The following is a 26,207-nucleotide window of genomic DNA, read 5'->3' on the forward strand; positions in this document are numbered from 1 at the left end:
GCAACGCTGGATCCTTAACCCACTGAGCAAGGCCAGGGATGGAACCTGCAACCTCATGGTTCCTAGTCGGATTCGTTAACCACTGCACCACAATGGGAACTCTGCTTTTTTGTTTATTTTAAATAAACAACAGACATTTCCTTCTCACAGTTCTGGAGACTGGAGGTAGGAGAGCAGGGTGCTGCATGGCAGGTTTGGTCCTGGTCCTCTCCCAGATTGTCACCTTCTCTTTGCTTGTCCTCAAGCAAGGAAGGGGTGGGCATCAGTATTTTTAGAACACTCTCACAGGTAATTGTAATGTATATTTTGTGCTGAGAATTTGAGGGTTTTTTTTTTTTTTTAGAAAAAGTACAATATAAATAGACTAAGAAGCATAAATTCATGAGTGCTAGTAAATTATCTGGTGGAATTGAAGGAAGGCAGTGGCCACCTAGGGGTGTGGTGGGAAGGAGGGAAAAGAAGGTAAATTGGTAAAGCACACAGATGCTTCATTTGTCCTAATTATCTCCTCTACCCCAGCCTGCCTGTCTTGTTTTCTGTTCTGGGTGAATGTTAAGATCTTTTAACTAGTCAGATGGACGTTACACTTAAATGTGGATCAGAATTATGTGGAGGGTTTGTTAAAACACACATTGCTGGGCCCTACCCTCAAAATTTCTGAGTGAGTGGGCCTACAGTGGGGCCCAAGAATTTATACATTTAACAATTTCCCAGCTGATTTTTTTTTTCTTTGTCTTTTTAGCGTCGCACCCATGGCACATGGAGGTTCCCAGGCCAAGGGTCCAATCGGAGCTGTAGTCACCGGCCTGTGCCACAGCCACAGCTATGGCAGATCCGAGCCGCATCTGCAACCCACATCACAGCTCACAGCAACGCCAGATCCTTAACCCACTGAGCAACGTCAGGGATCAAACCTGCAACCTCATGGTTCCTAGTCACATTCGTTTCCAGTGCACCATGATGGGAACTTCAAGATTTATTTTCTCTATGTATATCCAGAAAACTTTAAAAATAATAAAACAAATACAAACCCATGTATCCATTTCCTAGAATTAGCAAATGTTAGTGGTCTATGGAGAAATAGTCCATATGAATTAATATTCCTTTTTTGGAGTTCCTGTCATGGTACAGTGGTTAGCAAACCCGACTAGCATCCATGAGGACTCGGGTTTGATCCCTGGCCTCGCTCAGTGGGTTAAGAATCTGGCATTGCCGTGAGACATAGCTCGGATCTGGTGTTGCCGTGACTCTGGTGTAGGCTGGCTCCTACAACTCTGATTGGACCCCTAGCCTGGGAACCTCCATGTGCCAAGGGTGTGGCCCTAAAAAGACAAAATAAAAAAAAATCCTTTTTTGGTTTTAATAGGCTGCTGTATCTTATTTCACACTCTTTCAATTTATTTCACAATTTCAACTTATTTCACAATTTTACAGTGAGTGAAATATGGCAACTTCTTTGGGCTTGAGATCAGTGCTCTTTGAGGAAAACTACCATAATTCGTTAACTTGTTTGATCAGTCTTTTAGGCAACAAAGTGAGATAGGGACCGAAAAAAGGTTCAGTCCTGATTATATGCTCAATCTGAAAAAAACATTAAGAAGTATTATATACTTAAAAATGAAGTCATCAGATGTAGTCATTTTATCCTGTTTTATTTTGAAATAGTTTATCTGAATAGTTCACAGAATTAAAAAGCTCAATTTCTTTGTTTGGAAACCTGGGAAGAAAAACGGTAAGCTACTATGTATGGGGGTGTAAAAAATGTGACAGTTGTGAAAACGTAGTAACCCAAACTCTGAAGGGGGAATAGTTGCATCATTTGTTCACTTCTAAAACAGTTTGTTCTTCCCTAAATATAACTGATGTTCTGTACAAATATGAGTCAAGAGGAAAAAACACCGAATTCATAATCAGAAAAAACACCAAATTAACATGATTCTGGAACAGTTTTGGTGGCTTTGATTAGTCTTGCCTAGCTTTTTGTCATGCTTTAAATAGAAGGCTCATTTTAGTAGAGACCTCCCAGCCAAGTTAGTTCCATGAGGTTGAAATGATGCTGTTTTATATCCTTCTGAAGGACATTATTAATCACCTCTGTGTATTTTTTCATCTTGAAGCTAATAATCAGGTTCCCTGAACTTGCTAGAGACTGTGAGTTTTCCTCACCATTTTTGAAGTGAGGATTTGTATGTGACTTTGGAAAGTATGGACTTACCGTCTGATGAAAAATCTCTGTGTAGCTTTACTATATTCATGGATAAGAATCTGGAAATTCACAAAGAGAAAATTATTTAAAATGTTATATGCTATAAAAAATCCTATATTCAAAGTTTGAACTATCATAATTCTCAATTCCTGAGGATCAGCCAGACTTTGAAAGCTAAGGCTCCTCAGGAAGTGCCTTCCTTTTGGCAGCAGGCTGCTCTCAGGCCAGATGATTCTCCAGGACCTGGGCACACTGTGTTGTGTGATCACATCACAGAGCACTTGCAGTTGGCTAGAACTGTGTGTTGCAACCCCTTCAGGATTTTTTTATACGGAAGTACCCAGGTTAGGGGTTGAATTGGAGCTGCATCTGCTGGCCAACGCCACAGCCACTTGGGATCTGAGCTGCATCTGTGACTTACACCACAGATCGAGGCAACACCGAGTCCTTAATGACTTAAACCACAGCTCACAGCAACACTGGGTCCTTAACCCAGGATTTTTGCTTTTGCCTATTATTTGTGTGTTACTAAGATTCTCACCCCATTTCCCTGTTAAAATACTCATTTAGTTTGTACCTTGCCTGTTTGTGTATTTACTGACTTAGGTAGTCTAGTCAAAGTTCAGCATGTACGCAAAGTGAGTGGCAGTATTGGCTGTTTTTCTCGTGGTGTGTCACTGCATTATCTGGGATGGAATGCTTTGTGGGTATCCATGTGGTTTCCTGACGAGAGAAAGGAGGTCCAGCTGCATTCACTCTCATAAGATGACCTTTGTTTCTGCATGTGCTCTTGTCCAACATAGCATTGTCTAGCCAGTCTATCAATAAATATTTATTGAGTGCCTACGATGAATGCCCAGTAGTATGCTGGGTGCTTTGACGGAGTTTTTTCTTTTTTTTTTTTTTTAAGGAGAGGAAGGAGAAACAAACAGTGACAGGCATTTGTGAAATTTAAAAGCATGTTATCATGAAGTAGATATGCTCTGGGGTTTTCTAAAGATGAATTTTTGGTGGGTTGGAATTCTAGAGTATTTTTGCCTAGACTAGGTTCAAGAATTGGATTATTCATAAGAGTGGAATATTATTTGATTTTAAAGATTTCTTCAAATTTGGTATTTTATATATAGCTTTTTATTTTTATTTATTTATGTATTTTTATTTTTATTTTTTTTCTTTTTGCCATTTCTTGGGCTGCTCCTGCAGCACATGGAGGCTCCCAGGCTAGCGGTCGAATCAGAGCTGTAGTCGCCAGCCTGCGCTAGAGTCACAGCAACGCGGGATCCGAGCTGTGTCTGCGACCTACACCACGTAGCCTTGTGGTTCCTAGTCGGATTCGTTAACCACTGAGCTATGACAGGAACTCCCTATATATAGCTTTTTAAAAATCAGTGTATCAAAATATGTAGTGTATGTCCCACAATTTCAAGGATATTAAAAAGTCCTTGAGGGGAGTTCCCGTCATGGCTCAGCGGTAATGAACCTGACTAGTATCCATGAGGATGCGGGTTCGATCCTGGGCCTCACTCAGTGGGTTAAGGATCTAGCATTGCCGTGAGCTCTGGTGTGGGTCGTGGATGTGGCTCGGATCCATTGTTTCTGTGGCTGTGGCATAGGATGGCAGCTACAGCTTCTGTTTGACCCCTACCCTGGAACTTCCATATGCCACGGGTGCAGCCCTAAAAAAGACAAAAAAAAAGTTTTTGAAATGGAAAGATATTCATAATATATTAAAAGAATACAAATGGTATATAGGTATACTATAATTAATTTCTTTGGAGGCAGTATAGAGTCATTATAGTTTTATTTTTATTTATTTATTTTTTTGTCTTTTTGTTGTTGTTGTTGTTGTTGCTATTTCTTGGGCCGCTCCCTCGGCATATGGAGGTTCCCAGGCTAGGGGTTGAATCGGAGCTGTAGCCACTGGCCTACGCCAGAGCCACAGCAACGCGGGATCCCAGCCGCGTCTGCAACCTACACCACAGGTCACGGCAACGCTGGATCGTTAACCCACTGAGCAAGGGCAGGGACCGAACCCGCAACCTCATGGTTCCTAGTCAGATTCGTTAACCACTGCGTCACGACGGGAACTCCGAGTCATTATAGTTTTAAAAGCACAAAACTATGGAGTCAGACGGCTGGATGTTTCTGCCACTTATGATCCAAGTGACCTAGGGAAGGTCAGTTTTCTTTGTGTCTTGGTTTCCTTATTTGTAAAGTGAAAATAATGATAGTGCATCATGGGGGAGATGTAGGATTATATGAGTTAAAATACATAGTGCCTTTATAGTAGGATAATAACATTATCGTTTTTTCCTTTAAAGATGAATTTCAGCATAGGAAAAAATGTTTTGAAGGAATCCCACCAAAATATTTTCAGTGATTTCTCTTAGAATTTTATTGATTTTTTCTTACTGTTTGTCTCTAATTCCTTATTTTTTCTTATAATCGACGTGCATTTATTATATAATAAATAAAAGATAATGAAGAATAAGATTTAGTCTGAATGTTTATATAAGTTGTAAGACAAAAAGTAATTAGAATTAATTACTAGTAAATTAGTATTTGACGGATATTGAATGGACTGCAGAGGTGTGATTTTATTCTTAAATTGTTTACAATGTATCATAGGAAACGTGGTAGAGACACAGAAAGGGAAAAATCCTAAAAGCTGGCTTGTTCAGCTTTCCATCCACCTCCTTCAGTGTCTGTGACAGATGTAAGTCAGCAGTGTCTTGTTGTTTAAGGTAATGTGGTTCAGCAGGTTAAGGATCTGGTGTTGTCACTGCAAGCGGCTGGGGTCATTGCTATGGTGTAGATTCGATCCCTGGCTGGAAAACTTGCATGTGCTGTGGACAGAGCCAAAAAAAAATTTTTTTTTTTTGGATAGATATGTGTTAGAAAATTTTCTTAGCACTAGACTGCCTCTGTGTAACTACTTAGCATTTATCTTAGGTTTTCAGTTTGGAGCTAGGTGGAATAAATCTAATGCTTCTTCCAGAATAATGATTTAATAGAAAAGGAGTTTATCAAATAGATAACAAGTAGCTCATGGAATTCTGGTAAGGCTGGAGAATTAGGCTTGAGGCTTAGCTTTTTATAATGTTCTACACCATGCTGAGGAAGAAACTTCCACTATTTCTGCTGCTTCATCAGAACCTACAGTTGATGGTTGATGCCACTGAAGAGCCAAGAATTGACCTTGTAATCACTAGGAAACTGGTGCTATTCCCATTTTCCCTGAGCTGGATTCATCTGTTACCATCTGCACCAGTAAACATGGAAGGTAGAGCCTCCTTCCACTTGTTACTGAATTCCATATCAATTCCATATCAGTCTTAAGTGCATACAAACGTTGGCAGTGTCTAGACACCTGCCTGGGTCTGGCTAGAAGGGAGTGTGGGAATTTGAGTCTTCACTCTTACATTGGGGAAGCAGGACTCATAAGGAGGGGATTTCTTCACATGTAGAACAACTGCTTAAAAGATTATGAACACAAGCATATGAAAAGATGTTTAACGTTGCTAGTCATTAGGGAAATGCAAATCAAAACCACCTGAGTACCACTTCACACCCACTAGGGTGGCTCTAATAATAAAAAAAAAAAAAAGGAAAATAACAGGTATTGGTAGGAATGTAGAGAAATTGGAACCCTTTATATACTGCTGGTGAGAATATAAAATGGTTCAGGCCACTGTGGGAAACAGTTTGGCAGTTCTTCAAAAAGCTAAATATAGAATTGCCATATGACTTTGCAGTTTCACTTCTAAGTATATACTCACAATAACTGAGAACTGACATTAAAACAGGTACATGTATATGTGTGTTTTTAGCGGCATAATTCACAATAACCAAAAGATGGAAATAGTTCACATGTTCATTGTGGCTGAATGGATAAATAAAATGGGTTGTATACATACAACAGAATATTATTCAGGCATAAAAAAGAATTAAGTTCTGACATCCACTGTGATGTGGGTGTTTCTCCAAAACATTAAGTGAAAGAAGATAGAAAAAGCCACATATTGTATGGTTCTGTTTATATGAAATATGTACCATAGATTAATATAGAGGGAGCACCAGTTTGTGTTACCAGGGCTGTGGGGAAAAACTATTTAATGGGTAAGAAAGAAGTTTTACTTCAGAGTGATGGAAATATGTTGGAGCTAGATGAAGGTAGTGGTTGCACGACATTGCACATATACTAAGTGCCACTGAATTGTTCATTTTAAAATGGTTAATTTTATGTGAATTTCATCTCAATAATTTTTTTTTTTTGTCTTTTTGTTGTTGTTTTTGTTGTTGCTATTTCTTGGGCCGCTCCCGCGGCATATGGAGGTTCCCAGGCTAGGGGTTGAATCAGAGCGGTAGCCACTGGCCTACGCCAGAGCCACAGCAACGCGGGATCCGAGCCGCGTCTGCAACCTACACCACAGCTCACAGCAACGCCGGATCGTTAACCCCCTGAGCAAGGGCAGGGACTGAACCCGCAACCTCATGGTTCCTAGTCGGATTCGTTAACCACTGCGCCACGACGGGAACTCCAAATTTGTTTTTTAAAAAGGTTATTAACAGCCATTAGTGAGACATGTTCATTGTGAAGATGGTTATAACAACTGTCGTTTGTTGAGTATTTACTATAGGCTGGAGACTTCACAAATATTTATTCTAATCCTTATGGTAGCATTGCAAAGTAGGTATTAGAAACAAGAAAAACAAAGAACTGTATTAGTGGGCTTAAAAATTTCTTTACAGTTTAAGGTACTGATTTGAATTACTTTAGTTTATCATCAAATTAAGAGTGAGCTCTTGAAATCTAATCAAAGACTGACCTGTAGAGAGCACTCTTATTCCTTACTGTACTCTGGTTATGTTTAGAGCATCTTAAGTCATAAATTTAGATTTGTTGTATTAATTTGATATTTTGGAAACTACCAGTTTGAAGCATCTGATTTTGAACTTGCACTTTTTTGAATTCTTTTTTATCTTTTAGTTTTTAGTATTGTAGTTGAAAAAATGTTTTCGTCCCATGGAAAAAGTGTTTGTATTTGTAGCCTCATGTATTTAAGTTTGGTGTTTTATATATATATATATGTGTGTGTGTGTGTGTGTATATTTTTTTTTTTTTCCGGCTGGCCTGTGCCATGTGGAAGTTCCTGGGCCAGGGATCAAACTCACATCACAGTGGTGACCTGAGCTGCTGCAGTGAATGTCACCAGATCCTTAACCCACTGCACTACAAGGGAACTCACAAGTTTGATATTTTTGATTTAAAGAAAACCTGAAAATTATACTTAAAAATTTAACAAAAATACATATATGTTTTATGAAAGAGTCTAAATTGGTGATTTATGTTAAATGGTAAATTAATTTTAACTTGGAAAGGAATTTCCGTTTTGATAGTCTTTCTTTTTTATCCTGGTATCTAGTTTTAAAATCCTGGTTAAATATATTCTTTTGGGGGTTTGTCAAATATTGATGATTTAGGCATAACTGGTCCGTTGAGAACATTATATGAATGAAAGTTTGCCTACTTTGAGTTTAAAAACTGGTAGTCATTTTATGAAAACTTTGAGTAACAGTAGTTAAAATCAATATTTCCTTTTAAGCTATTTAATACCATCTAATATTTTGATTTATTTTAGCAATATATATTTCGATTTGGCATAAACCAAGCACTCTTAAAATCACAGTCTATATAGAAATATATGTTTTATATATATATATGCCTAACCAAAACGTAAGCTTCATGATAAAACATTTGCTCTATGAGAGATATATTTAGCTATTTTAAATTTTATTGTTTTATTGAAAAATATGTAAATTATCAACCACTGGATTGATTTTACAACTCACTTTATAATAAGTCAGCTTGAAAAGTCTCCAGTGACTATGGAATTTTACTGTAGTTAAGTAGTTAAGATTTGGGGGAGACTCTAAAAAATCTATGCAACTTTGTAACCAGAACAGTTAACGGAAATAATAGTACCTCAGGTGAAACTTGCACAGCCCTGGGATTGCAGGTTGTTGTGGCTGGAGGCTGCTCCAGCGGATATTGAAAACTCATAAATTAATTGAGTAGAAATTCTTTCTTGCAGGTGGAGGTGGGTCTCTGAGCACAAGAGCAAGTCCAGCCTGCCTTGAACTGAGAGCAGGGAGTGCTTGGGGGTGCGCTTTGTGAGAAGGGAGCCCTGGCTGCAGGTGCTCATTTTTAATTGTCTTGAAGTGGGAAGGATTCCTGTTTATGCAGTGGCCAGGCTGAGAACATTCTCATTTCCTGCCAATGGGGATAATTCTGCTTCTGCCCTTTGTGATTCCTTTGCTTTGGAAAAATTGCTTATGAACTGGCAGAGTTTTGATATAATGATATCTTCTATTTACCATCATTATGCATGAGCTAATTCATAATGTAAAAATACACTTTATAGCAAAACAGACTGTATGTGTGTCCTTTGGAGTTTGCCGCTTTCCCTGTATTCCATTTTAACACTGCTTTTTAGAGTAATTTCTATAGCTGCTTGTGTCAGCTTGACATTTTGATTTCAAAGATGCTTTTATAGTCTTGTTCCAAATGTCAAACAGTGACTCCAGAGTTTCTGAATGATAGGCATAAACTCTTACTAGTGCTTTTGTTAGACGCATAAGATGATTTTACAGTTTCTTTGTTCTGTCCGTGTCTGTAAACTGTTGCTTAAATGAGAGTTTCTCTTGAGTCTACAGATTACATTTATATTGCTTAGTGAAGCTTTTATATATTGACTTCATGTTATTTGCTGCCTAAGTTTTATACTTTTGTGAAATTTGGACTTGATTAGAACCTCGATGACACTTGGTGGGGAAGGGATTTTCATAGCAGGCAGATTTTACATGTAGGGCAAATTTCAAGGAAAACTACTGCTTAATAGCCCCTAGATGTCCCTCATTAGTGTATATTTGAAGGGTCAGTGAATTCCATAGTTTATGTGGTGGTAATCAGAGTTTCTTGACTGGAGAGTAACCTTACTCCTAAAAGACTGACTTTGGAGTATGTAGAAGGGCATATTATCAGAATAGTACTGTTAATATTGTTCTGTGTGTTCTTAAATTCAGTCTCTTTTATTTTATAAAGCACAGTTGTGTATCTTTAGGAAGCAGATACTTAATTTTAGCAATGTTACTTCTTTCTCAAAACACAGGGTAGATGATAGAGGGATTTGTAGAGTCATCCTTAGAAGAATTTTTTTCATTACAAATAAAAAATACATACAATAAAACATTTTAAGAATGCATAAGTGTACCTAGGGAAAAAACTCTCCTGTAATCCCGTTTGTTAGAGACATACGCAGTTGGGATTGTATAATGTGTCTATTCATGTGTATGTACGCATACACCCACATACACACTCTTTGTTACTACTTTTTAAAACTTAATGGTGAGCATTTCTCCTGTGTTAGTAAATATTCTTCAGAAACATTGTTTTAAATGACTACATAGAATTGTCATATTTTTAGCCATTCTATTGTAGGATATTTAGGACTTTTCACATGTTTTGTCATATGTATTATTGTTAGGGATATCTTTATTAATACATTTTCACATTTCTGATTATGTTCCTATGGTGGGTTACTATAAAGTTGAATCTGTTGATCAAAGAGGATTGAAGGAATTATAGGAGAGTTTTTCCTATATAAATTTATATATCCTTAAAATGTTTAACATATGTATTTATTACTTTGTAATGAGAAAATGTTGCAAAAATGACCATACAAATCACTATATTATCTACCTTATATTTGGAGAGAAAAGCAACATTGCTAAAAGATGGCCTTTGCTGCCTAAGGATAATATGGCTGTGCTTTTAAATTAAAGTCATTTCTCCAGAAAGATTGGACCACTTTAGGCAATCACCAGCAGGTGTATAAGAATGCATATGCCACCTTACTACTCATAATAATATAAAATCCTGTGTCTGAAAAAAACTTTTACCACTTTTATAGGTTAAAAAGTATTATTTTGCTTCTACTTACAGTTCTTTGTTTACATTTTCATGTGTTTATTGACACATGATGTGTTTAATTCACATCATCTGTGAATTGTGTATTCCTATTCTCTTCGGAACAGAAAGGTCATAGTGTTTCAGTGAATTACATGGGCTTTTTCAGTAGTGAGGATAAAGTTCCTTCACAATTATGTAAATAATTTTTAGTATTTGTCATTTACTACTTAGTTTAAATTTTATTTTTTTTATTTTTTTTTTTGGGTGGGGGAACAAAAGTGGCATACGGAAGTTCCTGGGCAAGGGATTGAACCCATGCAGCAGCAGCAACCCAAACCACTTCAGTGATAGTGCCAGATCCTTAATATGCTGCACCACAGAGAATTCTCCCTTAGTTTTTGATTTTTGATGTATACAGTTCTAGATTTCTAAGCAGTAAAATGTATTTTCCTTATATTTTTAATTTGTAATTTCTTTGTAATTCCATACATTTCTTTTTTTAGAAGGCCCTTCCCTATCTGAATATGTCTGTATTTTCTTCTTTTTATTTTCTAATTAATTTGCTTTTTATACTTAGTTCTTTAATCTTCTTGGGACTTACTTTTAATTTTGTGTGGGAGGAACATTTATTTTGACGTTTTCCTAATAGTTGAAAAGTTTTCAAAGAAAATTCTGTGATCAGTGATCAGTCACTTTCCTTTTGGTTTGTGGCATTTCCTTTTTCTTTCTTCAGTGCTTAATTATTGTGAGCTCTGTTCCATTGATCTCTTTGTTGATTCTTTCTAGTACTACATTGATTTAATTATTACATGTTTATAATTTGTATTAATGGCTGATTGGGTGTTGAAAAAAATTCCTTCAAATATATATGTGTGTGTGTGTGTGTGTGTGTGTGTGTGTATGTATGTATATGTATATGCCATTATCAACTCTATTCTGTGCTGCCAGACTCTTCCTATATGCTGACTTCCTGAGGTATCAGTTTAAATGGTACTTCTTCAAAGAGACCTTTCCTTACCATGCTGCCTCAAGTAGGGCAACCTATGCCAGTATAAGCACAAATAACTCAGTCTTTCAGAAGTCATTTTCTTTTCACACCAAATCTTCCAAATTCAGTTCTCATATTCCTCATTATTGGGTAGGATGTTAAAATGAAGACAACTGTTGACCTACCATCAGCTCCTATTTCATTACTCAAAATTTCCTTTATGTATTATGTCCAAGAATACCAGGAACATTTCAAAAGCATATGGTTTTAAGACAAAAAAAGATAGTTAAAGCCTTCAAAAAAATACAACCTATCTTAGTATTTGCTGATTGATTGCTATTGAAAATTCTTACCACTAGCAAATTCTGTCACTTAAGAGAAATGACTTATTATTTAAGAGATAAATTGTAGGAGTTCCTTGGTGGCTTAGCTGGTTAAGGATCCAGCATTGTCACTGATGTGTCTTGGGGTCATTGCTGTGGCACTCATGGGTTTATTCCCTGGCCTGGTCACTTCCATATGCTGTGGGCTTGGCCAAAAAAAAAAAAAAAAGTATAAATTCTAAAGTTGTAGTTAGAAAAGGATGTTATATAGTACACTTTTTAAATACAGTACCTTTTTTGTTATGTACTAGATGAAAAGGACAGGGAGTGTCTGGGGCAAAAGATCCAAGAACTCCTCTGTAAACCTTTGTCCCGTTTTAAGACTAAGTATTAGGATATCTGTGACATAGAGTTTCAAGCTAGGTGTCCCTGAGAATTTTCAGCTGCACCAGAGCAGTTGTTCAACAGACTGGAGAGTTTGTGGGATAACTACCACGAGAGACCAGATAACGATGATGACATGAAAATTGATTAAGACAGTCAATAGCATAAGAAAAGGGTATGAAAAGGTTTTTAGGGGTACTAATTTCACTGAGAAGGCTGGTGAGATTTTTGGTGCTCTATTAAGAGTTTTTCTTTACACAGGGCATATCAAAAAGAAAACAAGTAATTTGAGTACACTAACCAACTTTATTTTTCGTGAAAAAGAAAGCCCCTTGTGATTTTAATGTCACCTAATTATTTTCTTCACTGTTCATGTGCTTGAACCAACACCAATGCAAATCGCTGATTATAAGGCTGTACTGCTTCCCTGGCAGTAATAGTAATGACCCTCATACAATCCTCAGTAGATAAACAGCTAATTGGTTTATAGCCATTACTCTAATTAAATAATTTTCATAAATTATAAGGCTCATGTTGGGGGTTATGCTATCAGATGGGTTGTTTTGTCCTTAGATCTGATGTATTTTACTTTGGTGAAGAATTATAAGCTATAATTCAAATAAAATAAAGGGACTATTGAGATGATTCAGCCAATGCTTTCACAAAAGAAGTTTAAGCTACTCCTTTTTTTCAGCAGATATTATTCAGATATAGAAATAAAACTTATTTTAAGAAGTCAAATGCAAAAAAAGGCAGGGCTGTTCTGATTGAGACAGGAACAGAGCCCAGATGCCCTGGTATCACTCTGCCAGCACTCCCTGAGCCACTGCCAGGACTCCTTGGGGCCTGCTGCCTTAGGCTACTAACCAAACCTTTTGATTTTACAAACAGCAACAATGGTAACTGCCATTTATTGATAATTAACAAAGTGATAGGTGCCCTCTCTTATTGGTAATTATTATAGTAACCCTGCAGGTTAAGTTTCTTAAGGTTCATAGTATAGATGAATACATTAAGGCTCAGAGTGTTTTAAGTGACTTCACTGAGGTCATCCTGATGGAACTAGGAATTGAACCCAAAGCCAAATCTTTCTTGGTCTGTGTTCTCCCCTTAACTTAGAGTCCTTATCACCTTTCACTTCCTGTGATACTGTGTTTTCTTGATTTCTACCACTTTCCTCTCTGCCCCTCTTGTCTCTTTTGCCATCCTCTTATCCAATATCTGCTGTCTAATTAATGTTGAATCAGTCCTATCATTATCTCTTCTTATTCTTTTTTTTCTCTCTTAGGGAGGCTTATCCACTACTTTGGCTTCAGTTAACATCTGTGTATCAAAGCTTCCACACTTACATCTTTAGCTGTTGTTATTCCTCTAAGCTCCAGTCCCATATGTCCAGTTTTTCCTTGAAACCTTTTCTCAGCATCTCGATAGCACTTCGAGATCCCTCCTCAATTCCGATCCTTCCTTATTTTCCCCCCATATTTGCTTATGATACCACCAAGATGTCCACAGTGTTTAAGTCAGGAACTTTAGAATCTTCCTTGATTGCCTCACTCCCTTATTTCCCACCCTGCTGGTCAAATCCTGGTGATTTCTTTTCTCTGAAGTATTTTTCTAAGCCATCCATTTTCCCACCCCACAGCCACTGTCATAGTGTGGTCATGGTCCCTGCTGGCAGAGATACTCTGCTATTCCCCCGACTTTCTCCAATCTTTCTCTTTCCCCTAATGTGCAGCCAATTTGCACTTTTGAAAATGCACACATGATAAAGTTTGAGTCCTCACTCCACCACCCACTACTTATGTGACCTTGGCAGGTTGCTAAGTCTCTCCAAACCTTAATTTCCTCATCTGTAAAATGGTTGTGTAATTCTTACCTCATGTGATTGTTGTAAGAATTAAATGAGGTGGTATGTGCTTGGCACATGGCCAGCACTTGATAAATATTGATGATGGTGGAGATGAGTGTACTCTGCTCAGAGCATTTTCTGGGCTTTCTGTTGCCCTTAAAGTCCATTAAAACTCTTGCCACACTTTCTGGGTGCTCATTCTCCTTAATTCCTCAAATGTGCTCTGCCCTCTCCTTCTTCCGGTCTTCACCGAGTAAGCATTGTGTCTTTAAATAGTTAATGGAAATTAACTCATTCTCCTGATCTCATTTAGCTTCCCCATCACTTTCTTGGGTAAACTTTTTCTGAACCTCCCCAGGTGGGTCAGGTCTTTTTGTTATGTATTCTCTTATTCTTACTACCTTGGATTTAAGCTTTTATTCCTGTTTGCAGTTATTTTGTGTGTGTGTGTGTGTGTATTTTTGTTGTGGGGGGGGGTTAATGACTGTCTTATCTGCTCTTACCTGTCTCTCCACCTTTTTTTTTTTTTTTTGCTATTTCTTTGGGCCGCTTCTGCGGCAAAGGAAGGTTCCCAGGCTAGGGGTCGAATCGGAGCTGTAGCCACCGGCCTACGCCAGAGGCACAGCAATGCGCGATCCGAGCCGCGTCTGCAACCTACACCACAGCTCACGGCAACGCCGGATCGTTAACCCACTGAGCAAGGGCAGGGACCGAACCCGCAACCTCATGGTTCCTAGTCGGATTCGTTAACCACTGCGCCATGACGGGAACTCCCCATTCCTACTTGTTAAGAAATTGTCTTGACTGTTTACTTTTCCCTTTTCAGGGAACATTTTCTTTTCCCTTTTCTCTTTCAGCTTTTTTGTTGGAGTATAGTTTACATACAGCAAGATACTTGGTTGTATCTTACATATCATAGTTCCTGAGTTTTCACAAATGCCACCAATGCTTGTGTAATCCACAGTCATATCGAGATACAGAACATTATCAATACTTGTGTAATCCAGTCTTATCAAGATACAGACCATTTCCATTGTTCCATCATCTTCTCTTGAGCTTCTTCCCAAGTTACTCTTTTCCCTGCTCTGCCAACAAATAGTCTACTGATTCTTTTCACTTTAGATTTGTTTTGCCTGTTCTAGAACTTCCTGTAAGTGGAATCATAGAGTCTGCACTCTTTTGTCCTTGGCTTCTTTTGCTCAACCTATTGTTTTTTAAGTTTATTCGCAGTGTTGCAATGTATCTGTCTGTAGTCATCCTCAATATTTAGTAGTCTTCATTGTTGCCGAAACTTGGCCTCTGTCCACTGGTGCTGGGTAGAAACATGGAGACAGAGTTTTGGGTGAAGGGGAGAAAGATAGCTTTTATTGCTTTACGATGCAAAGGAGTCAAAAGCAGGCCCTCCATTGGGAAGAATTGTGGGGAGTTTTATAGTAAAAAGGAGAAAAACAGGTTTTCAGATAGGAATCAGGATTGGGGCAAACATACAGTCTTCTTTGGGGGAATCTTAGTCAAGGCTGACATCTGGAGATCTCGGCATTATCATGATGGTGGTCTTCTGAGTTGTTGCCTAGAATAACAGTACTTGTGAAAGGACCATATTGATGAGAGATTAGAACAAACTAGGAGAGTTCCTGAAAAACATCATGTGCTAATAATCTTAAACCCACGGGCAATCGTGCTCAGAGTGCCTAAACTTTAGTTTGTAATTGCTTCTGTTTAGGATGCAGTTAAGCCAGGGAGAAGGGCAAGGAAGGACTCTAGGAGTTCCCATCATGGTTCAGTGGTTAACGAATCTGACTAGGAACCATGAGGTTGTGGGTTCGATCCCTGGCCTTGCTCAGTGGGTTAAGGATCCGGTGTTGCCGTGAGCTGTGGTGTAGGTTGCAGACGAGGCTTGGATCCTGCATTGCTGTGGCTGTGGTGTAGGCCGGCGGCTACAGGCTCCGATTTGACCCCTAGCCTGGGAACCTCCATATGCCGAGGGAGCGGCCCAAGAAACAGCAAGAGGACAAAAAAAAAAAAAAGAGGAAGGACTCCAGTCTGTTCAGTATTAATGTATTGATTTCTAAAAGGAGCATAAGGAATGCAACTTTTCTCTTAGGTGTATTAAGATCCCTACATCATTATGTGTATCCCTTGAGAGGGAACCAGGATCCTGCCCCAAAGCTGTGGTATTATTTCTTGACTGTTCATTCCTGGTCTTTGCAACCGCTTCCTTCCCTGATCAGCAACTGTCTGAACCTGTCTCTAGGAACCCAGGGAAGGCTATGGAGGCTGAATGAGGCCCATTTACCAAAAATGAGAAATGAGGGACAGAGAAAGGCTTTTGTGCCCAGGAGCTCTACAGGGCCCTGCTCGGTTACAGTATCGAATAACTGGTTTATCCATTCTTCTTTTGGAGGAGTTGTTTCCAGTTTTGGCTTTTATGGGTAAAGCTGTTGTAAACATTTTCATACAAATGTGTTTGTGGACCTGTTTTTATTTTCTTGCCTTGGGAGACTGACCTAAGAAAACATTCATATGGTTGATGTCAGAGCGTGTTTTGCCTGTGTTCTCTTCTGGGAGTTTTATGGTGTCTTGTCTCATGTGTAAGTCTTTAAGCCATTTTGAGTTTATTTTTGTGCCTGGTGTGAGTGTGTGTGTGTGGTTTCATTGATTTACATGCAGCTGCCCAGTTTTCCCAGCACCACTTGCTGAAGAGACTGTTTTTTCCCCATTTTATATTCTTTGCCTCCTTTGTCAAAGATGAATTGACCACAGGTGTTTAGGTTTATTTCTGGGTTTTCTCTTCTGTTTCATTGGGCCATATATCTGTTTTTTTCTTTTTATTGTAGTTTATTTACAGTGTTCTGTCAATTTCTACCGTACAGCAAAGTATCCCAGTTTTATATATATATATATATATATATATATATATCTCCATGAATATATATACATATATATGCACATTCTTTTTCTCACATTATCTTCCCTCATGTTCCATCACAAGTGACTAGATATAGTTTCCTTTGCTGTACAGCAGGATCTCATTGCTTATCCACTTCAGATGCAAAAGTTTGCATCTACTCCACTCCAGACTCCCAGTCCATCCCACTCTCTTCCCCTGTATGTCTGTTTTTGTATCAGTACCACACTGTCTTGATTACTGTAGCTTTGTAATATTGTCTGCAGTCTGGGAGAGTTATGCCTTCTGCTTGGTTTTTTTTCCCCCTTCCCAATTCCCACTTTGGTCCGTTCTGGGTTTTTTATGGTTCCGTATAAATTTTTGGGCTGTTTATTTCTAGTTCTGTGAAAAATATCATGGGTAATTTGATAGGGATCACATTAAATCTGTAGATTGCTTTGGGTAATGTGGCCACTGTAACTATTAATTCTTCCATTCCAGGAGCATGGAACATCTTTCCATTTCTTTGAATCCTCTTTAAATTCCTTGATTAATGTTTTTTAGTTCTCAGCATATAAGTCTTTTCACCTCCTTGGTCAGGTTTATTCTTAGATATTTAATTTTGGGGGGGTGTCCTTTTAAAAGATACGTATTTTTTTTTGCATTTGTTTCCTAATATTTTGTTGTTAGCATACAGAAATGCAACTGATTTCTGAATGTTAATCTTATATCCTGCCACTTTGCTGAATTCATTGATCAGTCTGTTTTTGTGTGGAGTCTTTAGGGTTTTCTATATATATAGTATCATGTCTTCTGTAGAGAGTGACAGTTTTACCTCTCCTCTTCTAGTTTGGATACCTTTTATTTCTTTTGTCTGATTGCTCTGGCCAGTGTTGAATAAAAGTGGTGAGAGTGGGCATCCTTGTCTTGTTCCAGATTTTAGTGGGAAGACTTTCAGCTTTTCTCCATTTAGTATTATTTTGGCTGTGGGTTTGTGATAAATGGCTTTTATTTATGTTAAGGTATGTTCCCTCTGTACCCACTTTGGTAAGAGTTTTTATCACCAATGGATATTGGATTTTGTCAAATACTTTTTCTGCATCTGTTGAGATGATGATGTGGTTTTTGAGTTTTCTTTTGTTAATGTGGTGTATGACATTATTTGATTTGCATATGTTGAACCATCCTTGTGAATTTGGGATGAATCCCACTTGGTCCTTGTGTATGATCTTTTTTATGTGTTGTTGGATTTGGTTGGCTAAAATTTTGGGGGGAATTTTTGCGTCTATATTCATCAGAGATATTGGTGTTTAATTTTCTTTTCTGGTAGTATCTTTGTCTGGTTTTGGTATTGGGATGATGGTGGTGGATTGCTTTAATTCAAATGCCAGCTCTTTTACTTACTAGATGATCTTGGGGCAAGTTCCTTAAGTCTCTGTAAGCCTGATGTTGTCATCAGTAAAATTGAAATAATAGTACATGTGTTGTATAGCGAGGAGTAAATGAAATAACACATAAAAAGTGCTTGGCACAATTTGGTATGCACTCATTAAATGTTTTATTACTTAATGTGCAAATCGTAAAACACTTAACAGTCATTTTGTATTTTGATATTCCTTGTGGTTTTTTTGATAAAGTTATTTGTATCATGTGTTTGTATTGCTATAGATTTCCTGTGTCTTTCCCCTCTCCTCAGCTTCAGTTCTGTGTAATACCTTGTGTTAATTTTGAACAATGTCTTTTAGTCATGGCTTAAGCAAAATGAAGAGCTGCTAGACTTTGTTTCCTGCTGGTAATAAAGACAAGTTACTGACATTTTACAGATTATCTTAGTCATATTTAAAGGCAGTGTAAAACAAAATAACGTGAATCTGAATGTGCTAAATGCAGGGTTCTGAGAGCTCTGGTGGCTACGTTCTGACTGGCCCTATTCTTCTTTATTTTTGCTACTTGAGAAGGAAAGCTGATTTGGGTTTTCTTTTTTGTCTTGATTCTAGCACATGCAAATGACAATCCAGGCTCTGCAGGATGAATTGCGGATCCAGAGGGACCTGAACCAGCTGTTTCAACAAGATAGTAGCAGTAGGACTGGTGAACCTTGTGTGGCAGAGCTGACGGAGGAGAACTTTCAGAGGTTGCATGCTGAGCATGAGCGACAGGCCAAAGAACTCTTCCTTCTTCGAAAAACTCTGGAGGAAATGGAACTACGGATTGAGACTCAGAAGCAAACCCTGAATGCTCGGGATGAATCCATCAAGAAGCTTCTGGAGATGTTGCAGAGCAAGGGCCTTTCTGCTAAGGCTACTGAGGAAGACCATGAGAGAACAAGGAGACTGGCAGAGGCAGAGATGCACGTCCATCACCTAGAAAGCCTTTTGGACCAGAAGGAAAAAGAGAATGCTCTGTTGAGAGAGGTGAGTGACTGCTTTTTTCAGTTGTTATGACTTACAGTCTTTTTTCTAGATTTGTCAGCATTTTGGCCTAGATAAACTTAGATGCTCTCCTAGACTATTGGAAGGGAATTTCTTCTTTCGTACTTAGGTTCTGCGCTGATTTCTATTCTAATTTGCTATGGGATGACATTAGCTGGTATGTATTCTGGCTTAATAACCTCCTGGATCTTTTTTTTCCCCCTCTTGGTTTCTATAGACTCATTTTATTGCTACAGAGGGACAGAATTTTCTTGATTTGTTACTCATCTCTTGATTTGTTCCCAGACACACACACACAACAAAGTCAGAATCAGAGTAGCTGTTGCTCAATTTTAAAATATTAGTAAATGAAAGTAAGCAGTTACCTCAGTTTAAGTGTGCTTATAAAGTCCTTGGCAGCAGTAATGGATATTTGCCCTATTTCCATGGAAACTGTTGCCTTGCTATAAAAGATACGTGATAAAAATCATTTGCTGCCATGGAGGCACAGCTAGAAAGAGTGATAATAGAAGCATACTGTCCCTTATTTTTCAGAGAGGAAACTCAGACTTTAGCTGACCACTGTGCCTATTGATAATTTTTCACTTTTCTAGGTAATGCTTTGTTTTCAAGAATTCATCTTTCATTGAATTTTAAAAAATTGACTGCTGTAATTCTCTATATAAAGTCAGAGACTTCAGATAACTTTAACAGGATAGGGGGAAAAAAAATCTCAGTATTATTTTTAGTGCCAGTCTGAATAATCCCTTTTAAAATGAAATGTGAGGAAGGAGGGCTAAAAGCAGCAAAACTTCCAACTTCCTATGATGATGGAAATGATCTATATATGCCCTGTATATTATGGTAGCCACCAACTGCATGTGACTGTTGAGCAATTGAAATGTGGCTGAGGAACTGAATTTTAAATTTTATTTAAATATAACTAATTTAAAATTAATTAAAGTATCTCATTTAAGTAGTGGCTGCTGTATTAGTGCAGTGATGCATAACGTAATGTCACCAGCTTTTCTGTCTTTGTTGGCTGCGCCTGTGACACGTGGAAGTTCCCAGGTTCGGGATTGAACCTGTCACAGCAGTGACCCAAGCCACAGTAGTGATAACGCTGGATCCTTAACTGCTAGGCTACCAGGGAATGCCTCACCAGCTTTTCTTAATATAATTTGTCTTGAGCATCTTTCTTTGTCAGTACATGTGGAGTTTTGTAATTTCAGTTGAATTTATAATATTCCATTACATTTACATTACATTATCTCTTTTTTGTTGTTGTTGGTGGTGGTGTTTTTGTTTTGTTTTTCTTAAAGTTTTATTGAAATATAGTTAATTTGCAAGGTTGGGATAATTTCTGCTGTACAACAAGGTAACCCAGTCATACATATACGCATATCCATTCTCTCTCAGGTTCTTTTCCTGCATAGATGATCACAGAATATTGGGTAGAGTTCTCTTTGCTATACAGCAGGTCCCCGTTGACCAGTCATTCAGTATACCTCAGTGTGCATATGCCAATCCCAAACCCCCAGTCCATCCCTTCCATCTGCCTCCTGTCGCCTTTGGTAACCTTAAGTTTTTTAAAGTTGTGAGTCTGTTTCTTCTCTGCAAATAAGCTCATTTGTATCCTTTTTTAAGAGTCCACATATAGGTGACATCATATTTTTTTTTTAATCTCTTCACTATGGAGAATTTAGACTACTATTAATTTTTCATCATTGTAAAAGTGTGCTGCACTGAATATCCCTAGCCATATATTCCTGTATGTTAAGTTTTTTCTTTAGGATAAACTCTCAGAAATGAATTTGCTCAGGGTGTGTACATGTTCAAAATTCTGAATATCAGGCTTGTCTTCCAGAGTGATTGGAGCAATTTATCCTAACAGCGTATACTGTATTTTTAATGGTTAATCTGCAGCTGTGTACATTACAGTCTTCAGATTACCAAGACAGTACTGTTTTGGAGAATTTTCTATCAGTGTTGTAGACACTATCCAAAGTTTCTTGCAGTTAACTTTGAAGAGTTTGTATTTTAATGAGATAACCTGGAGCCTGCCATAGAACATGGTTAGAGAAGTCGTAATAATCTCAGACAGCATGCAGCATGAAAACCCTACCAGCATCGTGATGAACTTTGAATGTTACATTTTTGCTGCTTCTGTTCTGAATATTTCCACCTATGCCCATATATTTTTTGAGTTTTAGAGTTAATAAATCATGAATAGTTAAGGATTGTGAAAAGCCACAGTGTTACTCTGGCAGAGTACAATCAGAAATATGGTGAATTTGAACAAGCAGTAGGAAGGAACATGAGTTTAAGACACATTTTGAAATAACAAGCTCTACAAAATATCAAGTCGCACTTCTGAACATAATGTGGAAAGAAATATAGGCCTTGTTAGTTGTACCAGTGCCCAATTCCAGTTGCCGCTCGTAGTGTGGCATCCTCTTACAGAAAACACAGTCATGTGGATTAAAATTGTTTTAAGAGCCTGTGGAAGTGATTGCTTGAGTAACAGATGTTTAGAATGTTTGTTTTCCTTTCCCTTTCTCCTGCTTACCTTTAAGATTTAGCTCAGATTTGAGTTCTTCTGTGAAGTCTTCCCTGTGTAGCTCTATACATAGATGTAAATGAACCATTCATAGTATACCTACGTATGTGTTTCTTCATTGTTTGATTAATTTTTTGCATCAAGTTTATGGACGGATATATATAATTTATCTTGTCAGTGTCTAACAAATCCACAGTGGGTACTTAAGAAATGCTGGTTGAATAAGTTGAAACATTAGGAAAGAAATTTAAATGGGAAGCTTACAGAAGGAAGGATAGTTTTTCCAATTCTTTTTTATCGTACTGGATACTAAAACCCGATGAAGGTTAGAAAACAAATGAACTAAAACCCCAAACCAGTTTTGCTTATGAGTTTAGATACAGAAATTATAAATAAGATATTGGCAAGTAAAATCAGTGTATGATATAAGTGTAATATTCTGACCAAAAGGGGTTGATTCTAGGGCTTGATGTATCATTCACAGTTTTAGTTTGTAAAAGGTAAAAGGAAAAGACAACCTTACAGTGTTTGATAGCTATCTCAGAGACGTTAGATAAAATGTCACGGACACTTTGAAAATTAAACCAGATAAAAAGAATTGATCCTTTTACAGCATAAGTTAAATAGAAACAACTCAATAATATGCACATTATAAACATGTTTCAAACTAGTAGGGCCAGCATCGTGTTTACTGTGACATACCAGACATCACTAGAAGTTAGAGGAAGGTCAAAGATAGCTGTGTTCATCAGTATTTAACATTATTGTAGAAGTGTTAGGCAGTACAATTAGATAAGGAAAATGGAATAACTAATGTCAGTAGTGATAATGGAAAGGATGGAGCTACATTTTCATTACAGCATAGATGGGAACATTAAACATGTTGTTTTCCCCCAATTCTGTATATTTAATGTAATCCCAATACAAATATTCTTGAAACATGCCCAAATGATGTTGCAGTTTATTTACAAGAAGAGCAGTGCAGGAACACTTGTTCAAAGCAGATCATGATATATGTATTTTAAGCTCAGTCATATTAAAATGTGTGATTCTGGCACAGTATTAGATAGCTAGATGGATGAAACAGAACCTGAAAATAATATAGTTATGATGCCTGTTTTGGAATAATGGTCATCTATTTGGAAAACAATTACATAGTTACATTAAATTAGATTTTAGGTGAAGAGCTACTTCTTAAAGAATAAAAACACTGAAAGAAAATGTAAGTAAAAAGCTTTTATTGTTAATCTTGAGATAGGAAAGAGTCTTTTACTGCCATAGCAAGAACCTTAAATAATTAAATTTGTGTATGTTAGAAAGTCCAGTTAACAAAAGTTAAAATGATAATTTGGGGTAAAGCTTTGTAACATGTGGCTGGACTATTACATAAAGATTGTTGGTGATTTATTTGGAGGTGTTTCCTTCTTTCTAGCACATTAAACAGTGGTATGTCTTACAATCAGTGGCATCTTAGATTTGATGAAATACAGTAACATTAAAATAGCACTCATATCCAGGAACGTTTGTGACTAGATTTCCATTTTCTTTATGAGCACGATTCTGTAAATAGCAGGTCAGTAATTCCCCCAAATAAAAGACACAGAAGAAAATATTAAAAATTTAAATTAAGCATTGTATTTTCTGTTTGTACCAAAATTACATTGTTATGTGACTTGCTGTTAGATTTTGTATTGTTTCCTGGAGTGCCTTTCCTTTGATGGATAGAAGAGTGAAGACATCTATAGGACAAGTAGTGAACTGCAGTCAAGACATGGTTAGTGCCTGAGGCCTGGGCATATGGAATTTTAACAGGCTTTACAGGTGATTCTGTTAAACACCAACTTTTGATTTTCAGTCTATTGGCAGAATATACTAAGTTGGCTGTGGAATTTTTGTTTTTTGTTTCTCTTTTTACACATGCAGTATATGGAAGTTCCCAGGCCAGGGATCAAACTTGAGCCACAGCAGTGACAATTACTGGATCCTTAACCCACTGAGCCACCAGAAAACTCTAGCTATGGAATTTTTGGATCAGCAATCCATATGCATTCCCGGCATTGTCTATAGGCTGCATAAATAATGTATTTCAGATCTGTATGTCCTTCTTTTTTTAAAAAAAAGTATGGAGAGTTCCCATTGTGGCTTAGCTGGTTAAGAACCTGACTAGTATCCATGAGGATATGGGTTCGATCCCTGAGCTTGCTTAGTGGGTTAAGGATCTGGCCTTGCTGTGAGCTGAGGCATAGGTTGCAGATGCTGCTCAGATCTGGTGTTGCTGTGGCTGTGGCATAGGCCAGCAGCTGCAACTCTAATTTAACCTCTAGCCTGGGAACTTCCATATGCCGCAGGTGTGGCTGTTAAAGTAAACAAACAAACAAATAAATAAATTTTAAAAATGTAGATCCTTGAGTTCTCCTCTGGTGCAGTGGGTTAAGGATCTGGCATTGCACTGCAGCAGCTTAAGCAGGAACTTCAACATGCCAGGGTGTGGCCAGAATAGATAAATGAAACATAGATCCTATTGTGATGAATAAAATACTAAATTGTTTTAAAATATTTACATATATGCTAATTTTTGTCTCTGTAATATTTCAGTCAACAACCCTTGTTTAGTACAACTGTTGTCATGTTAGGATTTGCCGAAGTGTTTGAGGTTAAAAGTCCTACTGTTTGCCTAGGTCTGGGCTAGTCATTCTGACTCTTAACGAACATATCTGAGGAATGCCTGTCTGTATCTTTGGCAGTTGTAAGGTAAAAGCAGAGAAGCTGTAGGGGAAAAAATAGAAATAAATATATATACACAAAAAAACAGGAACAATGGACAAAGAATAGAAGGAACTGAAAAAAGAAAAAGGTGACCCTAGGTAGTTTGCCCTTTCTTTGTGATTGTAGAAAATGCAAAGTTACATAGGTTTCCCCCCCCTTTCTTTTTGGTGTGTTATATGTATCTCTGTTCCATCTGACAGGAAGATGTTTTCGCAGAATAATGCCATTACTAGAGGTGGTAGAAGGTTGAAGTGCAATACTGTCTGTCATTGGATGAATTGAGATACAGAAAGGAGTGAGGGCTCTTTCTTCAATTCTCTGTGTCAGGTGTAGTAAGCCCAGAACCTGTGTGTGAGATTTAAATCTGTTGAAGGGCATCTACCTTTGAACCAGGGGTGCTGGGGGCTAAAACCTGAAACCTGAAAAAAAAGAAATTTCAGACGTAAGTACTACTTGTCAATCACAAATATTATTTTTCTCAGTTGTGTAGGTAAATGTTAACATACTTTTAAAAGGAAACTACCAATGGAAGAGGGAAATTTTGTTCCTAACTTGTTTTCTTTCTCTAATCAGTATTCCTTTTTTTTTTTTTTTGTCTTTTTGCCATTTCTTGGGCTGCTCTTACGGCATATGGAGGTTCCCAGGCTAGGGGTCCAATTGAGCTGTAGCCACCGGCCTACACCAGAGCCACAGCAGTGTGGGATCTGAGCCACATCTGCGACCTACACCACAGCTCACAGCAATGCCGGATCCTTCTTTTTTTTTGTCTTTACCATTTCTTGGGCCGCTTCCATGGCATATGGAGGTTCCCAGGCTAGGGGGTTGAATCGGAGCTGTAGCTGCCAGCCTACGCCAGAGCCACAGCAACGTGGGATCTGAGCCGCGTCTGCGACCTACACCACAGCTCATGGCAACACCGGATCCTTAACCTGCTGAGCAAGGCCAGGATGGAACTCAAAACCTCATGGTTCCTAGTCGGATTTGTTAACCACTGAGCCATGACGGGAACTCCAGTATTCTTTAAATTAATGAAAGAAAATGAACACATTTTCTACTGGGTACCACAGTTGACAGTGTAATTCTACCTGCACTTTAATTTTTTTTCTGTTCTTTTTAGGGCTGAACGTGCAGCATATGGTGGTTCCAGGCTAGTGATTGAATCGGAACTACAGCTGCCAGCCTACACCACAGCCACAGCAACACGGGATCTGAGCCGCATATGTGACCTACACCACAGCTCACAGCAACACTGGATCCTTAACCCACTGATCTAGGCCAGGGATTGAACCTGTGTTCTCATGGATACTAGTCAGATTCATTTCTGCTGAGCCAGGACAGGAACTCCTAATTTTTTTTGAATGAAAATTTTCAGACAAACAGCAAAATAAAGCAAGCATATAGTATGTTCTACTTCTTACATTTGTTTGAATAGTGCATTCTTCTTTTTTTTCCTTTTTAGGGCCGTACCCATGTCATATGGAGGTTTCCAGGCCAGGGGTTGAATTGGAGCTACGGCTTCTGGCCTACGCCACAGCCACAGTAACTTCAGAACCGAGCCGAGTCTGCGACCTACACCACAGCTTACGGCAATGCTGGACTCAACTCACTGAGTGAGGCCAGATAATGAACCTGCAACCTCATAGTTCCTAGTCGGATTCGTTTCTGGTGCACCATGAGGGGAACTCCTTCTGTTTTGTTTTGTTTTGTTTTGGAATAGTGCATTCATTTTTATTTCCAGAGTCTTCTCTCTTTATTAACAGGGTGTGAGTCAGGCTTGTACCCTGTGTGTGGGGGGAGTTTATCAGACCACTGATTGTACAGGTGTCCGTAATGAGCTTGAATGTGCAGACCTTGGAATGGT

At 38.1% G+C, this 26,207-nt stretch overlaps 1 protein-coding gene across 11 annotated transcripts in view; it reads left to right on the plus strand.

The window, feature by feature from the left end:
• ERC1 (ELKS/RAB6-interacting/CAST family member 1) overlaps nt 1–26,207 on the plus strand; it is a 379,584-nt gene that overhangs the window by 51,334 nt on the left and 302,043 nt on the right. For all 11 annotated transcript variants that reach the window (XM_047787884.1, XM_047787889.1, XM_047787892.1 and 8 more), the window contains one exon: nt 18,607–19,023. In XM_047787884.1, coding sequence (XP_047643840.1) covers nt 18,607–19,023 — 417 coding nt within the window. The remainder of the gene's footprint in view (nt 1–18,606; nt 19,024–26,207) is intronic.

This window comes from Phacochoerus africanus, chromosome 7 (assembly GCF_016906955.1).
Source record: "Phacochoerus africanus isolate WHEZ1 chromosome 7, ROS_Pafr_v1, whole genome shotgun sequence".
NCBI lineage: Eukaryota > Metazoa > Chordata > Mammalia > Artiodactyla > Suidae > Phacochoerus > Phacochoerus africanus.